Raw genomic sequence first — 17,604 nt, 5'->3', positions numbered from 1 at the left:
AAAAACTGGAAATATGAAAACAGAAAGAAAAGGAATTGACTGGATATTCGGATACCCGGCACCTAAAATTATTCATGGCCCCACGACTGATATAATTAAAAGACTGCAGGTTTGACTTCAGTCTCCAGCTTGAGGCTACATGACTTTGGATAACTTGCAAGCTGGTTAAAGGGGCTACTTAAACACAGGGGATGGTAGGCCCCCAACCCACTATATTCTAGTGCAGTGGTTCCCAACCTTTTGACTTCTGTGGACCCCCACTTTACCATTACTGGAGCCTGGGGACCCCCACTGAATCTTTATAGGACTCTGGGGACCCCCTACTGAGTCATTACTGAAAGGCGAGGGTCTAATCTGTTGATGTTATTTAGTTTTCTAAGCAGTCGCGGACCCCCTGAGGAGGCTTCGCGGACCCCCAGGGGTCCCCGTACCACAGGTTGGGAACCACTGTTCTAGTGTAAAGGACAGGTACAGAGAAGACTCCTGAACAGTGAACATTCTTTCTGGTGGAGTCTTTCCAGCTGCTTTAAAAAGGGTTCTGATTAAACAGATAATCTATAAAGAAACCAGGGGGAACCTTTCAACATTCACTTAAAGCCCAGGAACTTACAGCCACGGTTTTTTTATTCAGCCATAGTGATGGAAGGGTCGCTCGTGGACAGTAGGCCCTAACCAAACAATCATGTGAAAACGCACAAATGCAGGCCACAACAACTTAATTTACCTTAATGACGACCCAGAAGGCTGAACATGGGTTAAAGTAGAAATTACTACACTATGGCTATTTGCCTGCAGCCACGATTCCGAGAAAATGCTTTGAGATATGGTGTCATGGAAGAAAGTATCTTTCAACTGGATGGCGTAGACGAAAAAAGTATTGAACGGTCTTCCGATAACATTTGTATAATGGCTGATACACACAGACACTGAAACTATGCACCACTGAGTGTTAAAAATAAAAATAAAGGAATAAAAAAACAAAGCAGATACTACAGTTAATAATGCCTGATGGAAGGGCCACTCCCAGAAGAGCACCTCACCACCTAGAATATAAAAGCTTGACTATTTAAGGATATCGGGAGTTGATAAGTTCAGGCCATTTGTCAGATCTAGAGCTTGATAGTGCCTCTGAGACAGCGTCCTCAGATAGGACCATGTGGATAACTTGGACAAGGATGCAAGCTCCTAACACAGTAAACATATTACACTCTTGCAGACCATGAAAAGTAACATACCATGCCTTTTAAAACGAAGCTATCACTTGCAATGCGGTATTACCTAGACATAAGTCTGTGTTCAAACGTGTTATGGTAATGCTTTACCCATCTTTACTAATGCCATTGGGAGGTCAATGTACTAAAGAGGTTCTAGTATCCATATTAATAAACTTTGAGAAGACACTTAAGATTGCAAACAAATAAAGGGCAGTGACATGTTCAAAAACGAAGTAATCACCTGTATGCACCAGCTGTTGCATACGATACATTTTTCAAGAAATTAAATGCTACCTAGATGATTTACAAACAAACATATATGAAGCTATTTTGCAGGACGTTTTAGAATATTTCCAACATGGCTGAGACTATCTTAATTATTTTTGCGCACAGCTGTGGAGTCTATGATGAAAACAGCAACAGAAAGAAAGGAGGTACCCACCACAAATAATTGAAGACAAACACTAAAACTAAGAAATAGTTTAGACTGGCTTTCCAATTAATAAACAGGTTTAAAATGAATAGTTTTTAGGTAAACAGCAGGCTGCAACTGTCAAAACCTCTCCTGTGTGCTTTACCTTGTGTTTGATTTTTATTTCACCAAAATCACACTTGAGCATATGTCGTACTGCAACCTGCGGCCCAAAGCTCACCAAATCGGGAAGCCTGTTTCTACTCATTTATAAGCACCTGTATTTGAATTTTCTAGGATTTCGTCTTCTATCTCTGCTGTTGTGATAATGCGGACATGCATAGCCCTGACGGCACAGTCTTGGTGGTTTAGTGCACTGTTCTGTCTTGTAGCTGGCCAATACAAAATTAGAATCTGGAAAGAAATAAACACATTCACTCAGAATTAAAAACGATACTTAAGTACAAAATATTTTAATTTCATGTTAACACTAAGAGCAGTCTTCGGCTATTTATGTGTACAAATCCACTTTCTTTTTGTGCTAAAAGCAGTCTAAGCATAAACAATGTCTATATAAGTTTAAACCTTCAACCTTCTAGGGACTGTGCTGCTCATTTATGGGTGGTGTCCAGTGTAAGGAAGTTAACAAAACTCAATAATTTTCGTATAATCTAATAAAGCAAGGCTAAAAATGTGGGCGTAAAGCAGCAACATTACATATGAACAACCTAAATGCTGGGCCATGCATTGTGTTATTTGGCAAGGGACTATACCCAGTGAGCCAGCTGGTACACCTTAAGTCGTGATAAAAATATGCTTGAAATCACGACCAGTTGACACTGGATCCATCCACTGCATAGGGCATCCTCTGCCTCACTGGAATAGGAACCCACTTAAGTATCAGGCTTTTACTGGTTGATAGAATCTATGCACGGAAGTCTCAATTATAAAAATGTATGCATCTATGAATGCATCAGGTATTTCCTTTGTCCAAACCTAGACAAAAAAAGCAGCAGAGTACTGAACAAAGTCATTGGGAAAGACACAGAAAAAGAGTGACTGGAGAGGAAAGTGGATTTTGAGAGTGGGGGTGGACTGTTACTTTATCACAATACAGGATTTGGAAGAGTCTTGATTAGAGCGTGGTTGGGGCAACCTAGATGTTGTGTTCTATGCAGGGTACATACATAGGAACTGGATTTTGCTTTGTTCTTTCATTTTGGGACTTTGTCTCCAGTCTGGTGGTGTCCTGGTGACGGATATACCAAGAGCCACAGGAGGAGGTGCACTTGTCAATCAGATAGGTGGCTTTGTAGATGTAGCAGCTGGTTTGGAAAAGTGTGCAGGGTAGCAAGGAGAGCCAGTGCATGTTAGAAAACGCCTCATCTTTAGGTTCTTAATGTTCTTACTGTGGCATGTACGATCCCCTTTAGAGGGACCAACATGAACATGGTGAGGGCTGGCACCATCTTAAACAAACAAGAAGGTGATGGGTAAACAAGTTACTTACCTTTGATATTGCATTTTCTGGTAGAGATTATCTAACCGCAGATTCCTCACCTTTTGAATTACTACAGGCGCCTGGTTGGGATCTGGAAACTTTTGCATAGCAATATCCTCCAGCATTGACAGGTGGCATTGAAAGACGTCAATGACTCTTGTGTTGCTTCATCTTGTGCGGTTGTGCAGTTGAAACCTGTATATATACTTCTCCTGCTCGTGCTGGTATCAGTTTCTTTCTGCACTCCGTCTGAGCCGACAGACATGAAAGTTAAGAGATCTATTGTTTGCAGTTTCGGAAATGGAATCTTATTACCTACAAAGTCATAAGAAATCATTTTAACAGAACGGGGATGTTGGGAGGGTGGGTGAGTAATCTGCTGTTAAAGTCTATACCAGAAAAAGTGTTACTGAAGGGAATTATAACCACAGATTCCTTATCTTTTAATAGATACCAAAGAAGACCCTCCTAGTACCTCTCAGGTGGTGGGTCTGTGGAATGTGTCAAACTAGGAAACCCTGCAGGTTAGATTGGGCAAAATGCCCTTTCTTCGGACTGGACTGTACAGGTGTGAAAGGATGCCCACATTACAGTCTGACAAATGTCCGAAACTGGTATACCCCGAGCTAATGCTGTAGTATCCGCTTTTGCCCTAGTGGAGTGTGCCCACAATCTTTCTGGTGGTTGTTTTCTAGCTAGTTCATAACAAATCTTATTACATAATACAATCGATCAAGAAAGTGTCCTATTCTGCACTGCTGTATAATTTTTAACTGCAGGATATCAAACAAAAAGTTGGCCACCCTGTCAAAATTCCCTAGTTCTCTCAAAGAAAACTGAGAGCCCTCTTAGGATCTAGACAATGTCATCGTTCGTCCTCCTATTAGGCATGAGGTGGTGCGTAAAAAGATGACAAACAGATGGACTGGCCCACATTAAAGGGTGTGACTGCCTTGGAAAGGAATGCTGCCCTCATCCAATGGGCCAAGTTATAAGGAAAGAACGAAACATAAGGAGGTACCACTGACAAAGCCTGAAGTTCACTCACTCGCCTAGCTGAAGCAATGGCTGTAAGAAATACTGCCTTCAGAGGCAACAACCCTAATGAAGAACTAGGCATAGACTCGAAATCGAAGTACATTAAGTAAGTTAAAACTATATTAAACTCCCACTATGGCATTGTAAATGGAACAGGAGGAAACATGGATCAACTCCTTCAGAAATGCATCACAACAGGTGATTTAGAAAGCGGTAGATGATCCGGCAAACGTAACTGCAGACATAGCAAGGGCTTTCTGAGCCAGAGAAACAAAATAACACAATATCAGAAACAGAAGCTTGTAAAGGATGGATCCGACATGAGGAACATACCACCACAAACTTCTTTCAGTGAATAGCATGAACGCTTCTTGTAGATGGACACGTGATTGCTAAAATCACCCCAAGCAATTCCAGAGGAAGACTGTATGTCAAAAACTGCAGCCAATCAATCTCCATGCATAGAGGTGTAAACTGTTTAGGTCTGGATGGGGGACCCTGCCCTGCTGCTGCAACAGGAGATCCTCATGAAGAGGCAGCAAACTGAAGGACTGCTGCTCATGGCCAGAAATTCTGGGTACCACACACTCCTTGCCAGTCCGGAGTCACTACAATGACTCTGGCTCAGTATCTTTTGATTTTCTTGAGCACCCTGGACAAGAGAGGTACATGTGGATAGGTAGTTTGGTGTCCCAAAACCTAATTCAGTGATCCAGCTAAGTTTGCCCGCTTTGGCATTTAAAGATCCCACCAGATATTGGAAGATCAGAGATAAGCACTAACTACTCAGCAACATCCAAAGACGAAGAACTTCCAAGCAGAGAACCCACGACCCTACTCTGCCCTTTTTGTTGCAATACAACATAGCAGTTACATTGTCCGTGAGAACCTGTACTTTCTCGGCCTTGATCCTTGGAAGGAAAGCCTTTAAAACCAAAAGGACCGATCAAATCTCCAACAGATTTATATGAAGTCGAACTTCTTCCGGAGACCCGAATCTTCTGACCTACACCATTACCCAATGACCTCTCAAGCCCAATAACAACACATCTGTCGCAACGGTCAGCTCTGGGTACGAAAGGGAGAGGGGTCTGCTTCTGGTCCAACTGCTGTCGAGCAGCCACCAGTGAAGATCTTTTGAGGTCTCCTCTGGCAGATGAACGAAATCTGACAGATTTCCTTGGTGATGAGCCCACAAAGACTTAAAATTCCACTGCAGAGTCTGCATGTGCCACTTGGCATGGTCCACAAGCTGGATGCAGGAAGCCAAGTAACCTAGAGCCACTCTCACTATGACTCAAGCTGCAGGCTGAAACATCAGGATCACGGCCCAAATATCCTGGACCCATTGAATTAGTTGAATAGCTCAAAACAACACATGTTTAGAATAGGTCCAAAGAAAAGGGGCCTCTGCAAAGGAATCAGATGCAACTTTCGCACATTGATAGTAAAACCTGAAGACATCAACAGGTTAGCCATCATCTGGAGATGCTTGGCATCCGAGGTGCACTGGTCAGCCCAAAGGGAAAGACGGAGAACTGAAAATGTTCCCGTCCCACTTGAAAACACTGCTAAGGTCTGTGAGACTGCAGGATGGGAAAGTGAAAATTTGCATCCCTCTGATATAGACCTACCATCCAACCAAAAGAACATGGGCCAAAGTGACCATTTTGAACTTGTCTTTCCTCAAAAAGAAATTCTGGTAACAAACATCTAAGATGGGGCGAAGACACACTTCCTTTTTCAATATTTGAAATTAGGGGGAGTAACAACTAGTGTCTATTCTGAAACTGGAAGTCTCACTATTGCCCCATTTGCTAAGAGAGTCTGAACTTCTTGAAGAATGGACAAATGGTCATCCAACAGATATTGTGGCATTGGAGGAGTGTCTGAAGGCAACAACTGAAAAGGTAGAGAAAATGTTTGTGCCGAGATCTGGAGCACCCATTCATCAGTTTTAGGCCTACTGCGCAGGGCTGCAGGGAGGTTGTTTGGGAGTTCAAGGGCCCGATTGTTTGCGGCCCTTTAATATGCCTTTTAAGTTCTGCTCACGACGCTTAACACACAGAAAGACAGAGACCCCAGAGAGAAAGGAGGAGAGGATGGATGGTCCATAGGGTCAGACCAGTGCTTAATTTGTGCTTGTTGTTTCCGGTGGAGAGCACCACCACTTATTTTTGAGGGCCGGCACTTATTTTTCTGCCTCAAGCATTTACTGTGAGCAAAAGACACATATGTGAAAGACTGAGGAAAAGAAAAACAAAAAAGCGTCAGAAAGGGGAAAAGCAGTAAGCTGCAAGAGTAAGCTGAAGGTGCAGGAAGTGGCTGTAAATAGAGTAAAGAGGCCCGAGGTGGCTTTAGATTTACGCCTCCTCAGTATTCCATGCTTGCACACTTAATTGCAGCAGCCGCATGTTTAAGAGGAGAGCTTTGAGCACCGGCACGTTTTTATTTACAAATTAAGCACTGGGTCAGACACTCACGGACCTTGCGACATGTACAGGTGCCTTATGACGACCGTTAAGCCCCAGCCCTCGAAGGTCATGAAGTGGAACGTCAATGGCTTGGGCAATAAAATTAAACAGACATTGGCTCTATAAATACTCAGCAGGCATGCACCGGATGTGACCCTCATACAAGAAACGTAGCTACAGGGCATTTGATTGAATAGGCTACATTCTGGTGGCTCATGCCGGATTCACCTCTAATTCCAAGGGAGTGGGTATCATACGCACACAAAAAAATAATAATAATAATAATAATAATAATAAAAAATAAAATAAAAATAAAAATCGATAGACTGCTGCACATCTTCCATCTCTTTGGAACATACTCTGGCTACCAAATAAACTGGGAGAAATCCAGAGTTTACTCTTTAACAGGAGGTGAATTGAGCATGCCGGTGAGATGTGTGGCTCTGCTGGAAGTGGAGGGATTCCCCTTTTTGGGAATATACATAACAAGGAATCTGGAGGAATTTCTCAGGCGGAGCCCATATCCACAACTAGATTGCCTACGTGAAGATGTGTCGCACTGGCGGAGGCTGTCGCTTTCGCTGATGGGCCGAGCTGCATGCATCATCATACTGAATGGGTCTTCCTGAGCAGGAAGATTGGAGGGGCTCACACTTATATTTTAAAGGTCAGTGACCTGCCATCACACAAAGGACCGATTGCCCCCCACAGGGATCCTGGCAGACAGGACTGGGCTGAAAGGGATCTTGTGCACTTCAAAACCATGCTTTGAAGTTTGACCCACTTCAAAGGCATTTTGGGGTATATGAACTAGGTATCTGACCCCCCCCCAAAATCAGACACTTCTGGACCTACACCTACACTCTGTCAGAGGAACTGCCTGGCTGACCAAAGGATTCATCTGGACTGCTTTGCTGAGAAGGACTGCTGCCCTGCTGGCCTCTGATTCTGCTGGACGGACTCTGCCTTCCTCCTGAAGTGCTATCCAAGGGCTTGGATTGAGCGTGGCCTCCTGTTTCTGAAGTCTCACGGTCAACAAACACTTCACCTCTCAAGAAAATCAAACGTCTGCAGAAATCAACGCAAAGTCTGCATCGCGGTTGGAAAATCACTACACCGCCAACTGGAAAGACGCAGCACCAACCTCCTGATGGAAAATTTGACGCAGCGCCTGCCTTGCAATGGAAAACTTGACGCATCACCTTCCAGATCCACGCAGCGCCTTCTTCTACCAGCGTGTCAGGGATTTTCAAATCATCATCCCTGGGCATCAAAATATCTCCGCATCGCAGTGAGGAACCAAAATGGCGAGCCTCAAAAACAATGCAACCCCTTGCAGCATGGAAAGAAACACCACATCATCTGTGCCTTGCTGGAAAATCCGATGCAAAACCTTATTTTTCCACGCATCTCCTCCTCTGCGGTCTCCGTGCGTCATTATTTTTGACACATCCCAGGTACTGTGTGCAACAAAGAAACAGCTATTGATTTTAAGGATTGAGACTCTTTTAAACCTTTTAAAGAACAAGTTACTTACGTTTGGCGACGCCTTTTCTGGTGGATACACTAGCTACCTGTGGATTCCTCACCTAATGAATTCTCCCAATGTGACAGCATTCAATGGAAATTTTCCCAGCTCTGCACGTCGACGAGGACGTCACAATTGCCCGACTTCACACGACGCGTCTGACATCATCGAGGCAATAAGAGGTCCTCGCTGACGTCAGTTTTCACAATTTTTTAAGTGCCTTCAAGGCGAACAGGTGACTACTGACTATACATACCTGACACAAATCCATCAGTGAAATATAAAACAAAACCTTTAATAAAATAGAAACATCTAAATATCAACTCTACTTAAAAAGCACATATATGTACACATAAAGTAGATATATGTACACGCATCTACAAATAACATCAAACATATATATATATATATATATATATATATATATATATATATATATACACACACACACATATATATACACACCTCTTCATATATACACACCCTAGGATATCTTGTTAAGACCAACCAGGCAATGGGGAGGCGGGTGGGACCGTGAGGAATCCACAGGTAGCTAGTGTATCCACCAGAAAAGGCGTTACCGAAGTTAAGTAACTTGTTCTTCTGATGGATACAACTACCTGTGGATTTCTCACCTAATGAATAGAGTCCCAAAGCAGTACCGCACTCAGAGGCAGGTGCCTGAATGGTCCCAAGAAATCCTGCAGCACGGACCGTGCAAAATGACCATCCCTCCTAACCTCTGAATCCAAGCAATAATGCTTCGCAAAAGTATGGAGGGAAGACCAAGTTGCGGCCTTACAAATCTCAGACACAGGAACACCTCTAGCCAAAGCCGAAGAGGCCAACTTAGCCCTGGTGGAATGGGCTCTAATTCCAGCAGGAGAAACCTTCTTTGCCAACTAATAACAAATTTTAATGCAAAGAATGACCCACCTGATAGTGTTCTCTTGTGGACCGCCTTGCCCTTCCTCTTCCCCACGGAGCCGATGAAGAGCTGATCTTCCACTCGGAACTCTCTTGTTCGGTCAACGTGGAAGCTCAAAGCTCTTTTGGGGTCAAGCCAATGAAGGGATGAGAGCGCAATGGACTGCCCTAAATGGAAGGGTGTAACAACCTTCGGAAGGAAAGCCGCCCTGGTCCTCAGCACCAATTTGTCTGCATGGAAGGAAGTGAAAGGGGGTTTTACGCTAAGCGCTTGAAGTTCACTCACTCACCTAGCTGATGTGATGGCGACAAGAAAAACAGTTTTTAACACCAAAAACCTTAAGGGGCACGAATGTAGAGGTTCAAACGGTGAACCCATCAAGAATGTGAGCACCAAATTCAGATCCCATTGAGGCAAGGGAACTTATTAGTAAGACCTTTCAAGAACCTCACAACTATAGGGGATTTAAACAAGGAGGGTTGATCAGGAAGGCACAGCGCCGACAAATAACCCTTAACAGTTGCAACTGCACAACCCCTCTGCGCCAGGGACAACGCAAATAACAAAATGTCTGACAAATGGGCACGTAAGGGAACAATTTGGTTCTCTCCACACCAAGTCACAAATTTTGCCCATCTGCCAGCATAGATTGATTTGGTGGAGTGTTGCCTGGCCGATAAAATAACATCCACCACCTCTGGTGCGAGAGAAAAGAAACTCAGATTGCCCTGTTCAATCTCCAGGCATGCAGGTGCAGACTCTGGAGGTGGGGGTGTAGAACCTGCCCCTGCGACTGCGAGAGGAGGTCTGCCCTGTGAGGGAGACAGAGTGGAGGGCACAGTCAGAGTTGGAGAAGGTCTGTGTACCACACCTTTCGCGGCCAATCCAGAGCTATCAGAATAACTTGCGCCCGGTCTTGGAGAATCTTCCTCAAGACCCGAGGAATCAAGGGCATGGGAGGAAATGCGTAAAGCAACTGGCCGTGCCAGAACATCTAAAACGCATCCCCCAACGCCTCTCGCACCAGATACTGGAGGCTGCAGAACGACGGACAGTGCACGTTCTCCTGAGTGGCAAACAGATCTACCTGAGGAAATCCCCACATCCTGAAGATGTACAGGATCAGGTCCGGATGGGGACGCCACTCGTGATCGGCTGAGAAGTGCCGACTAAGACTGTCCGCACGTACGTTTTGAACTCCGGCCAGATGGTTTGCTATTACGCAAATCTGATGGTCCTGAGCCCAGGACCAAAGCCGTAGAGCTTCTCTGCAGAGAAGGTATGACCCTACTCCTCCCTGCTTGTTGATGTACCATATCGCAGTAGTGTTGTATGTCAGGACCTGTATTGACTGACCGCGAAACAAGGGGGAGGAAGGCCAAACGATTGATGTGAAACATCTGTTCCGCTGAAGACCAACGACCTTTGATCTCCAGGACTCCCAGATGAGCTCCCCACCCTAAAGTGGTAGCATCCGTTATCACCGTGGTCACCGGAGGCGGCAGTGAGAACGGCCTTCCTTGGGAAAGGTTGTCGTCCACAGCCCACCATCGCAAATCCGCTGCAGTGTTTCCGGAGATCGTTATCGACTCCTCGTGATCCCCTTTGTGTTGAAACCACTGCCTGCGGAGGGACCACTGAAGAGCCTTCATGTGCCAGCGTGCATGAGTGACCAACAGAATGCATGAGGTGAACAGACCGAGCAGATGAAGGACCTTGAGGACTGGAACAACTGCTCCACTTTGAAACATTGGAATCAATGTCCTGAATCCGCTGAGGCGGAGGAAGGGCCCAATTCAACGTTGTGTCCAGTACAGCCCCTATGAACAGGAGGCGCTGAGAGGGCTCCAGGTGAGATTTGGGCACTTTTACCGAAAAGCCCAGATCGAACAACAACTGGGTTGTCATCTGCAGGTGACGCAACACGAGCTCTGGAGACCCGGCCTTGATCAACCAATCGTCCAGGTACGGGAATACTGCTACCCCCTTCCTCCTGAGATGCACTGCAACCACTGCCATTACCTTCGTGAAGACTCGAGGCGCGGAAGTAAGACCAAAAGGAAGGGCCGTAAACTGATAGTGTTGCATCCCCACCACACACCAGAGATACTTCCTGTGCGACTTGAGAATAGGGATATGGATGTAAGCATCCTGCAAGTCGACAGACACCATACAGTCTTCTTCGTTCAATGCCAAAAGCACCTGCGCTAGGGTCAGCATTTTGAACTTCTCCTGCTTGAGGAACCAGTTCAAAACCCTCGGGTCCAGGATAGGCCTGAACGGACCATCGTTCTTGGGGATCAGGAAATATCTCGAAAAACAACCCTGACCCCTTTCCCACTCTGGAACCAACTCCACTGCACCTTTTGATAATAGGGTCTGAACTTCCTGTTGCAACAACAGGAGATGGTCTTCCATGCAAAGGGAGAGATGGGGAGGGATGGCAGGAGGAAACTCCAGAAAGGGAAGTGCATAACCTTTCTCCACAATATTGATGACCCAGGAATCCGATGTGATCAGCTTCCACATGCGGAGAAAATGAAACAATCTTCCCCCTACAGGAGAAATATGGGAAGGAATGGATGGAGGACTAAGGTTGCTTTCCCTGTTACACCTCACACCCCCACCCTTCCCCCAAGGAAGAGGAAGAGGCAGGGTGCTGCTGGGTGGCTCCTCTGGTTCGAAACTCTACCCCTCCCTCTAAATGACCTATAGGGAAGAGTAGATGGTAGTTGGCCTGCAGACTGGAGTCTCCCCGAAAGGAAGAGCCTCGACCAAACCCCCTGAACCTTCTAAATGACCTGAAGCCTGCAAACCTAGGGACTTAGCCGTAGCCCTACTCTCTTTGAAGCGCTCTAAGGCAGAGTCAGCTTTCAAGCCAAATAGTTTATCTCCATCAAATGGCAAGTCTAAAAGAGTTGTTTGCACATCCGAGAAAAAACCAGAAGAACTCAGCCAAGCATGCCTCCTGGTTACAATGGATGTCCCCATTGCTCTGGCCACTGAATCTGCAGTATCTATCCCCGACTGAATGACCTGAGTCACTGCCGCTTGAGCATCAGCCAAAAGACCCTACATGTCCTGGGGCAAATCTGGCATCTCAGCCTTAGCAGCGTCCATCAAGGCATGAATGTATCTTCCCAATACAAAAGTTGCATTAGCCGACTTCAGGGCCATACTGCAGGATGAAAAGACCTCCTTGGCCGACTGCTCCATCCTTTTCGACTCCCTGTCTGAAGGAGCCCCAGGGAACAAACCAGAAGAACGTGAGGAGCAGGAAGCCTGAACCACCAGACTCTCCGGAGTCAGATGTTTAGAGAGGAAGCCCAGATCCCCAGGGGCCACTTTGTACCATCTTGCCACTGATCTACTAACTGCTGTTGAAGAGACTGGCTTCCTCCAAACCTCCATAATCGGTTCAGTGAGAGCCTCATTAAACGGCAGGAGTGGCTCTGCAGCAGCTGAAGCCGGATGTAAAACCTCTGTGAGAATATTGGTTTTCCCCTCAGCTGCAGGTAACGGGAGATCTAAAAAGTCAGCTGCCTTTCTTACCACGGAGTGAAATAAAGCAGCCGCCTCAGTGAATTCACCTGGAGAGGCCATGTCCCACTCTGGGGAAGTATCAAGACCGCTGGCAGAGTCCAAGCCCTGAAAATCCCCCAGGGGCTCTGCGATCTCACCTTCCTCTAGGAGCTGCTCTGTCTCTGATATTCTTGCTCCTCCAATAGTCTGAGGGCCTTCCTCCTCGAGTGCAACCTGGCCTCTATCCTCGGCGTTTAATAAAGAATTAGCCGGCGACCCCGGCTGACGCTGACCTTCCGATTCTTCCGACGCCGGTTCCATCGGCGCCATGGGAAGTCGAGCTCTCTTCGCTGGCGTCGATTGGAGTCGTGGCGGAGCCAACGGCACCACCGGAACAGCCGAAACCACCGGCACCGAAGGTCTCCTCGGCGATGTCAAAGGCACCGGCGCCGGACCAGCCCCTTCTACCGGAAAAAGGCTCAAATCACCCAGATCAAAAGCCAATGGACCTGAGGGACCAGCCGGTGCACCGCCAGGAGCCATGGCACTAAAGATGTTGAACATCGCATTTATGAAGGCCGCCGGATCCACTCCAGGAGCTGGGAAGGCAGGATACCCCTGCGGCATCGGCGCCGACTGCAACGTCGGTACTGGATCCGGCACCTCTGACTGAGAAGGTGAGAAGGCAGGACTCTGCCCAGGCTCGTCCACCTCGAACACAGACGGCGCCGGTGACGCCTGAGGACTTTGAGGCTGTGGCGTCACTGTCGGACTGACCTCCCACGTCGAGCGACGCCAAGCAGACGGAGACCTCGAACAAGATCGATCTTTCCCCGACCAACGTCGGGAATCTTGCAGACGCCGAGAGTCATGACGGCGCCGTTTTTTGTGCAAAGATTTCAAAGAAGATCTGCGATGTTGATGTTTATCCTTCTTCGACTTCGCTAAAAAGAGCTTGGCTTCACGCTCTTTCAACGTCTTTGGATTCATTTGCTGACAGGAACCACACTCTTCCACATCGTGTTCTGAGCTTAAGCACCATAAAGAGTCATTATGCGGGTCCGTGACCGACATACGACCTCCGCATTCCCTACAAGGCTTGAAGCCGAACTTCCGAGGTGGAGACATTTTAACTGGAAAGTATCTCTTCCGAGAAACAGTAGCTCCCCAAGAGCCAGGAGAAAAAAACGTTACTCGAAGGCACGGACAAAAGGGCAACTGACATCAGCACACCGGCGAGGACCTCTTATTGCCTCAATGACGTCAGACGGCGTCGCGTGAAGTCAGGCAATTGTGACGTCCTCGTCGACGTACAGAGCTGGGAAGAAAATTTCCGTCGAATGCTGGCGCATTGGGAGAATTTATTAGATGAGGAATCCACAGGTAGTTGTATCCATCAGAAAGTGATATTTTCTGATGGAAACATCTTTGTTGTTTTTACCTTATTTTATTCAGATTAATATTATCTACTTTTCTAAACCTGTGTGGTGTATTTCTGTGGTGTTTTCACTGTGCTACTGTATGATTTATTGCACAATACGTTACACATTGCCTTCTAAGTTAAGCCTGACTGCACAGTGCCAAGCTACGAGAGGGTGGGCACAGGACAATTTGGATTGTGTTGTGACTTATCCTCACTAGGACTGTGGTCCCTACTTGGACAAGGGTGTATACCTCTGCCAGCACCTCTTAAAATGACAGTCAAAGTCTCAAGGCTTTTGAAAAGCACAAACTGGGTCCAATATTTCAGTCGGTAAGGTAGTCGTAACTTCTTTCATGAGTAATATAAGGTCAAAAGTCTCAGCTGCTTGCCAAATATCTGTGGCACATGCTGCTGCCTCCTCAGTTGCTCTAATTGGCGTAGATAAACATACATCTGGTGAAGTGCCTAGACTGAAGTCATCTTAAGGATAATTAACATCAAAAAGATACTCCTCCCTAGAAGAATCTGGTTCAGACAGAGTACACCAAATTAGATGGCATATTCGCTTCGGCATCTGTAAGAACAATGGAATCTGCATCTGGAGTCGTCTGCGGCCTCGCTTGAAGAATTTACGGTGTCAGGTGCTGTGCAGAAATAAGAAATTTTGAGAATCTTACACCCGATGGGTCCGACGTCGCAGTCTTCAGAACCATAGTAGGAGGCACGGTCAGCGTCAAGGATGTCTGTCCACGTCTGAGCAGCCAGTGTCCCCCTCAGATCTTTGGAGCCCAGAGGGATCCAGTCCAGTGCCAAAGATGGAGTCCATAGCCTTCTTTAGCTGTTGGAACTGACCAGGCATCTCTACCTTATCTGCTAGAAGCTGAAAAGAAATAGACGTCGAAGGTGATTCCACCACGTGAGAATCACTTTCGCCTTAGAGTTAGATGTTGGCGGTAACGGTCTTGCATTGGTTTTTCAACTGAAAACCAGTCCGCTGACATGACGGACCACCCACCCAATTCAGATGTTGGCGGTCACAGAAACATTAACTCACCCGACTCCCACCGACTCCACCAAGGATTCCCATCCACTATGCGGCACCATAGAAAATAGTGCCTGATGGCGGGACACCAACCACACTTACCGCTGAGCAGATCTGGATTGTCTTACCGCCAAGCAAAAAGTGATAGTCCGACCTCCACATCTGAGTTGGTGGATTGGAGGAAGGAAAGGGGTGAAAATTCGCCATTCTTCCCGATTTAACTTCCGTTTCCGGCTGAACACGACTGGACAGGACACTCCGTCGCTGCTGCTACGGGACCACGGAGAAAACTCAACCCTCCCTCGCACCACCTCCGTCGCTGGACACTAAAGTTTGGAACCCGCATTTGATGTGTACATTGGGGGCTCACTGCACATGAGTATGAGACCACTGCAGTCATATACATGTCAAAATAATTTATTTAAATTGCAGAGACACGCATATGTCGGGGACACAAGTTGGTTGGATAGGGACACACTGGTACACAACACATATCGAACAAGTACACTTCTGTCATTATGGTGCAGTATCCATTGCCAATTGTGTCCATGTCTGTATATTGCAAGGGGACTTGCACCTGTCACGCTGTGCATCAAGTTGTGTGTGTGAGTCAGTACGTGTATAAGTGTGTGTGTTGTGATTGGCTGGGTGAGGTGGAGGGAGATACAGTGGGTGAAGTGGTTGTGTCAATATGTGTGCCACTTGCATATGGCATGGGTGTTGTGTTGCTTTGTGCAACATTCAGGTGCATGTTGTTCTGTGGCGGTCATTGTTGTGATGTGTGTGCTTGTGTTGTGGGTGGGTGCAATATCAGTATGTGCATGTTGCGTCATGGATGTATGCCAATGTGTGTTTGTGGCATGTACGTGTTGTGGTGGAATGACAGTGGATAATGGTGTGTATGTGTTGTGTTGTGTCCTGTGTGAAGCAGAAGGAGGGGTAGAGTGTGTGTGTGAGATTTACCTCCATTCCGAGCCCACTGCCATTGTTTGATGTCCATTGAGTGAAAGCAATGTCCTCCCACCGTCAGCAAACCACCAGCAGTACACCACCTTTCAACTGCAACATCTGAATACTGCCTGCAGGAACCTGCCTGCCTGACGGCTAGGAAGGGCACTCCATTGTGGGGGTCTGCGGCTCAGCCGCAATACATCTAAATACGACTGGCAAGATGCTGGCGACTTGAAAGTCTTTTCAGGCCCACTGTTGCAGCGGTTTGGTGATAACACCGTCAAGATCTAAATCAGGCTCTTAGTCTACAGGTTCCTGGATCCTCATATAACTCCAAAAGACTGGAATGTCACGAAGTGGAATAGCCCTGCTTGTATTTCTTAGGTTTCTTATGGCTCCTTCTGGACTTACTTAACTTCAACGAAATTCTGTCCTTTAAACGACCTCATGAAGGAGAATGAGACCATCTTCTAGACCTCGATCGAGATCTTCTCACTTTTGACAATGAACAAGAGTGAGTCTTCAACTTTCTCAGCTCCACCACCGCAAGTTTTGTTTCCCGATCTCGAATTGCCTTTTTGTTCATCTTGGCACACTACGCAAATGACCGAGTCATGGGCTGAACCAAGGCACCATAAGCACACATTGTGTGAATCTGTAACCAACGTCTTTCAGTTACAAGTCATATATGGCTTAAAACCTGATGGTTTGGGAGACATTCTGCACACAAAGACAGTTTGTATGTAGAAATATATATTTTTTAAAACAGTTTAATCACAGCTGACGATGCTGGAGGATACTGCTATCCAAAGTTTCTGAATCACAGTCTGAAGACTGAAGGTATTCAAAAGGTGAGGAATCTGCAGTTGGAAGTCTCTATCACAAAAAATGCTTTAACTAATCTCAGCCACTGGTGATCGCTACGGCTGCATTCCACAGTGCACAGTGTATTCCATGCGCACTGTGCCTTTGAAACCAAACAACACCACACTGATGAGAACCAAACAGGCTGAAACTAGCCTGTAGTTGCTTGTGTTCCGGTTCAGAGGGAACATGGCCTTGCAGGTTGGGCTGAACTGTTTATACTGGAGCAGAACATTTAGGCTGATTTGCAGATGGCTGGTCCCTTCCACAGATGACAAAGGGAAAAGAACAAAAGGGAATGGCGCCACAATCACTTGTTTTGTTTCTGCAGATAAGTCCAGATAGACGTTTTGGGGTCACTGTGCTACTAGCAACAAGCTGCTTCCTACAAACTAGCCTGTAGTTGGTTGTTTTCAGGTTCAGAGGAGGACATGCCCTGGCAGTTTGAACTGGACAGTTCCTATTGGAGCGGGACCAAGGCTGATTTTCATTGTCCCATGGTCAGATCTCAAACAAGATTACCACCTACACCTTCCGAGGTTTATTGCTATCTCCACATAAGTCATGAGCTCATGGCGATATTGCCCAAGGGAACGATCCTCTCCGAGTCTTTGCCCTTGGAAGAACGTTTGCTAGACTAGTACACGCCTCGGAAGGCGACCAACCCAACGTACAAGACACTACTCAACAACATCACTGACACTTTA

At 46.5% G+C, this 17,604-nt stretch overlaps 1 protein-coding gene across 1 annotated transcript in view; it reads right to left on the bottom strand.

Annotated features, from left to right (window-relative positions):
- The window catches only part of UNKL (unk like zinc finger), a 453,251-nt gene that overhangs the window by 297,982 nt on the left and 137,665 nt on the right, over positions 1 to 17,604 (bottom strand). The window contains exon 5 of the mRNA XM_069209876.1: positions 1,905 to 2,040. Within this exon, the coding sequence (XP_069065977.1) occupies positions 1,905 to 2,040 (136 nt within the window). The remainder of the gene's footprint in view (positions 1 to 1,904; positions 2,041 to 17,604) is intronic.

Source organism: Pleurodeles waltl, chromosome 10 (assembly GCF_031143425.1).
Source record: "Pleurodeles waltl isolate 20211129_DDA chromosome 10, aPleWal1.hap1.20221129, whole genome shotgun sequence".
NCBI classification, from domain to species: Eukaryota; Metazoa; Chordata; class Amphibia; order Caudata; family Salamandridae; genus Pleurodeles; species Pleurodeles waltl.
The sequence above is the reverse complement of the archived record's forward strand: the minus strand, read 5'-3'. Positions and strand labels throughout refer to the sequence as shown.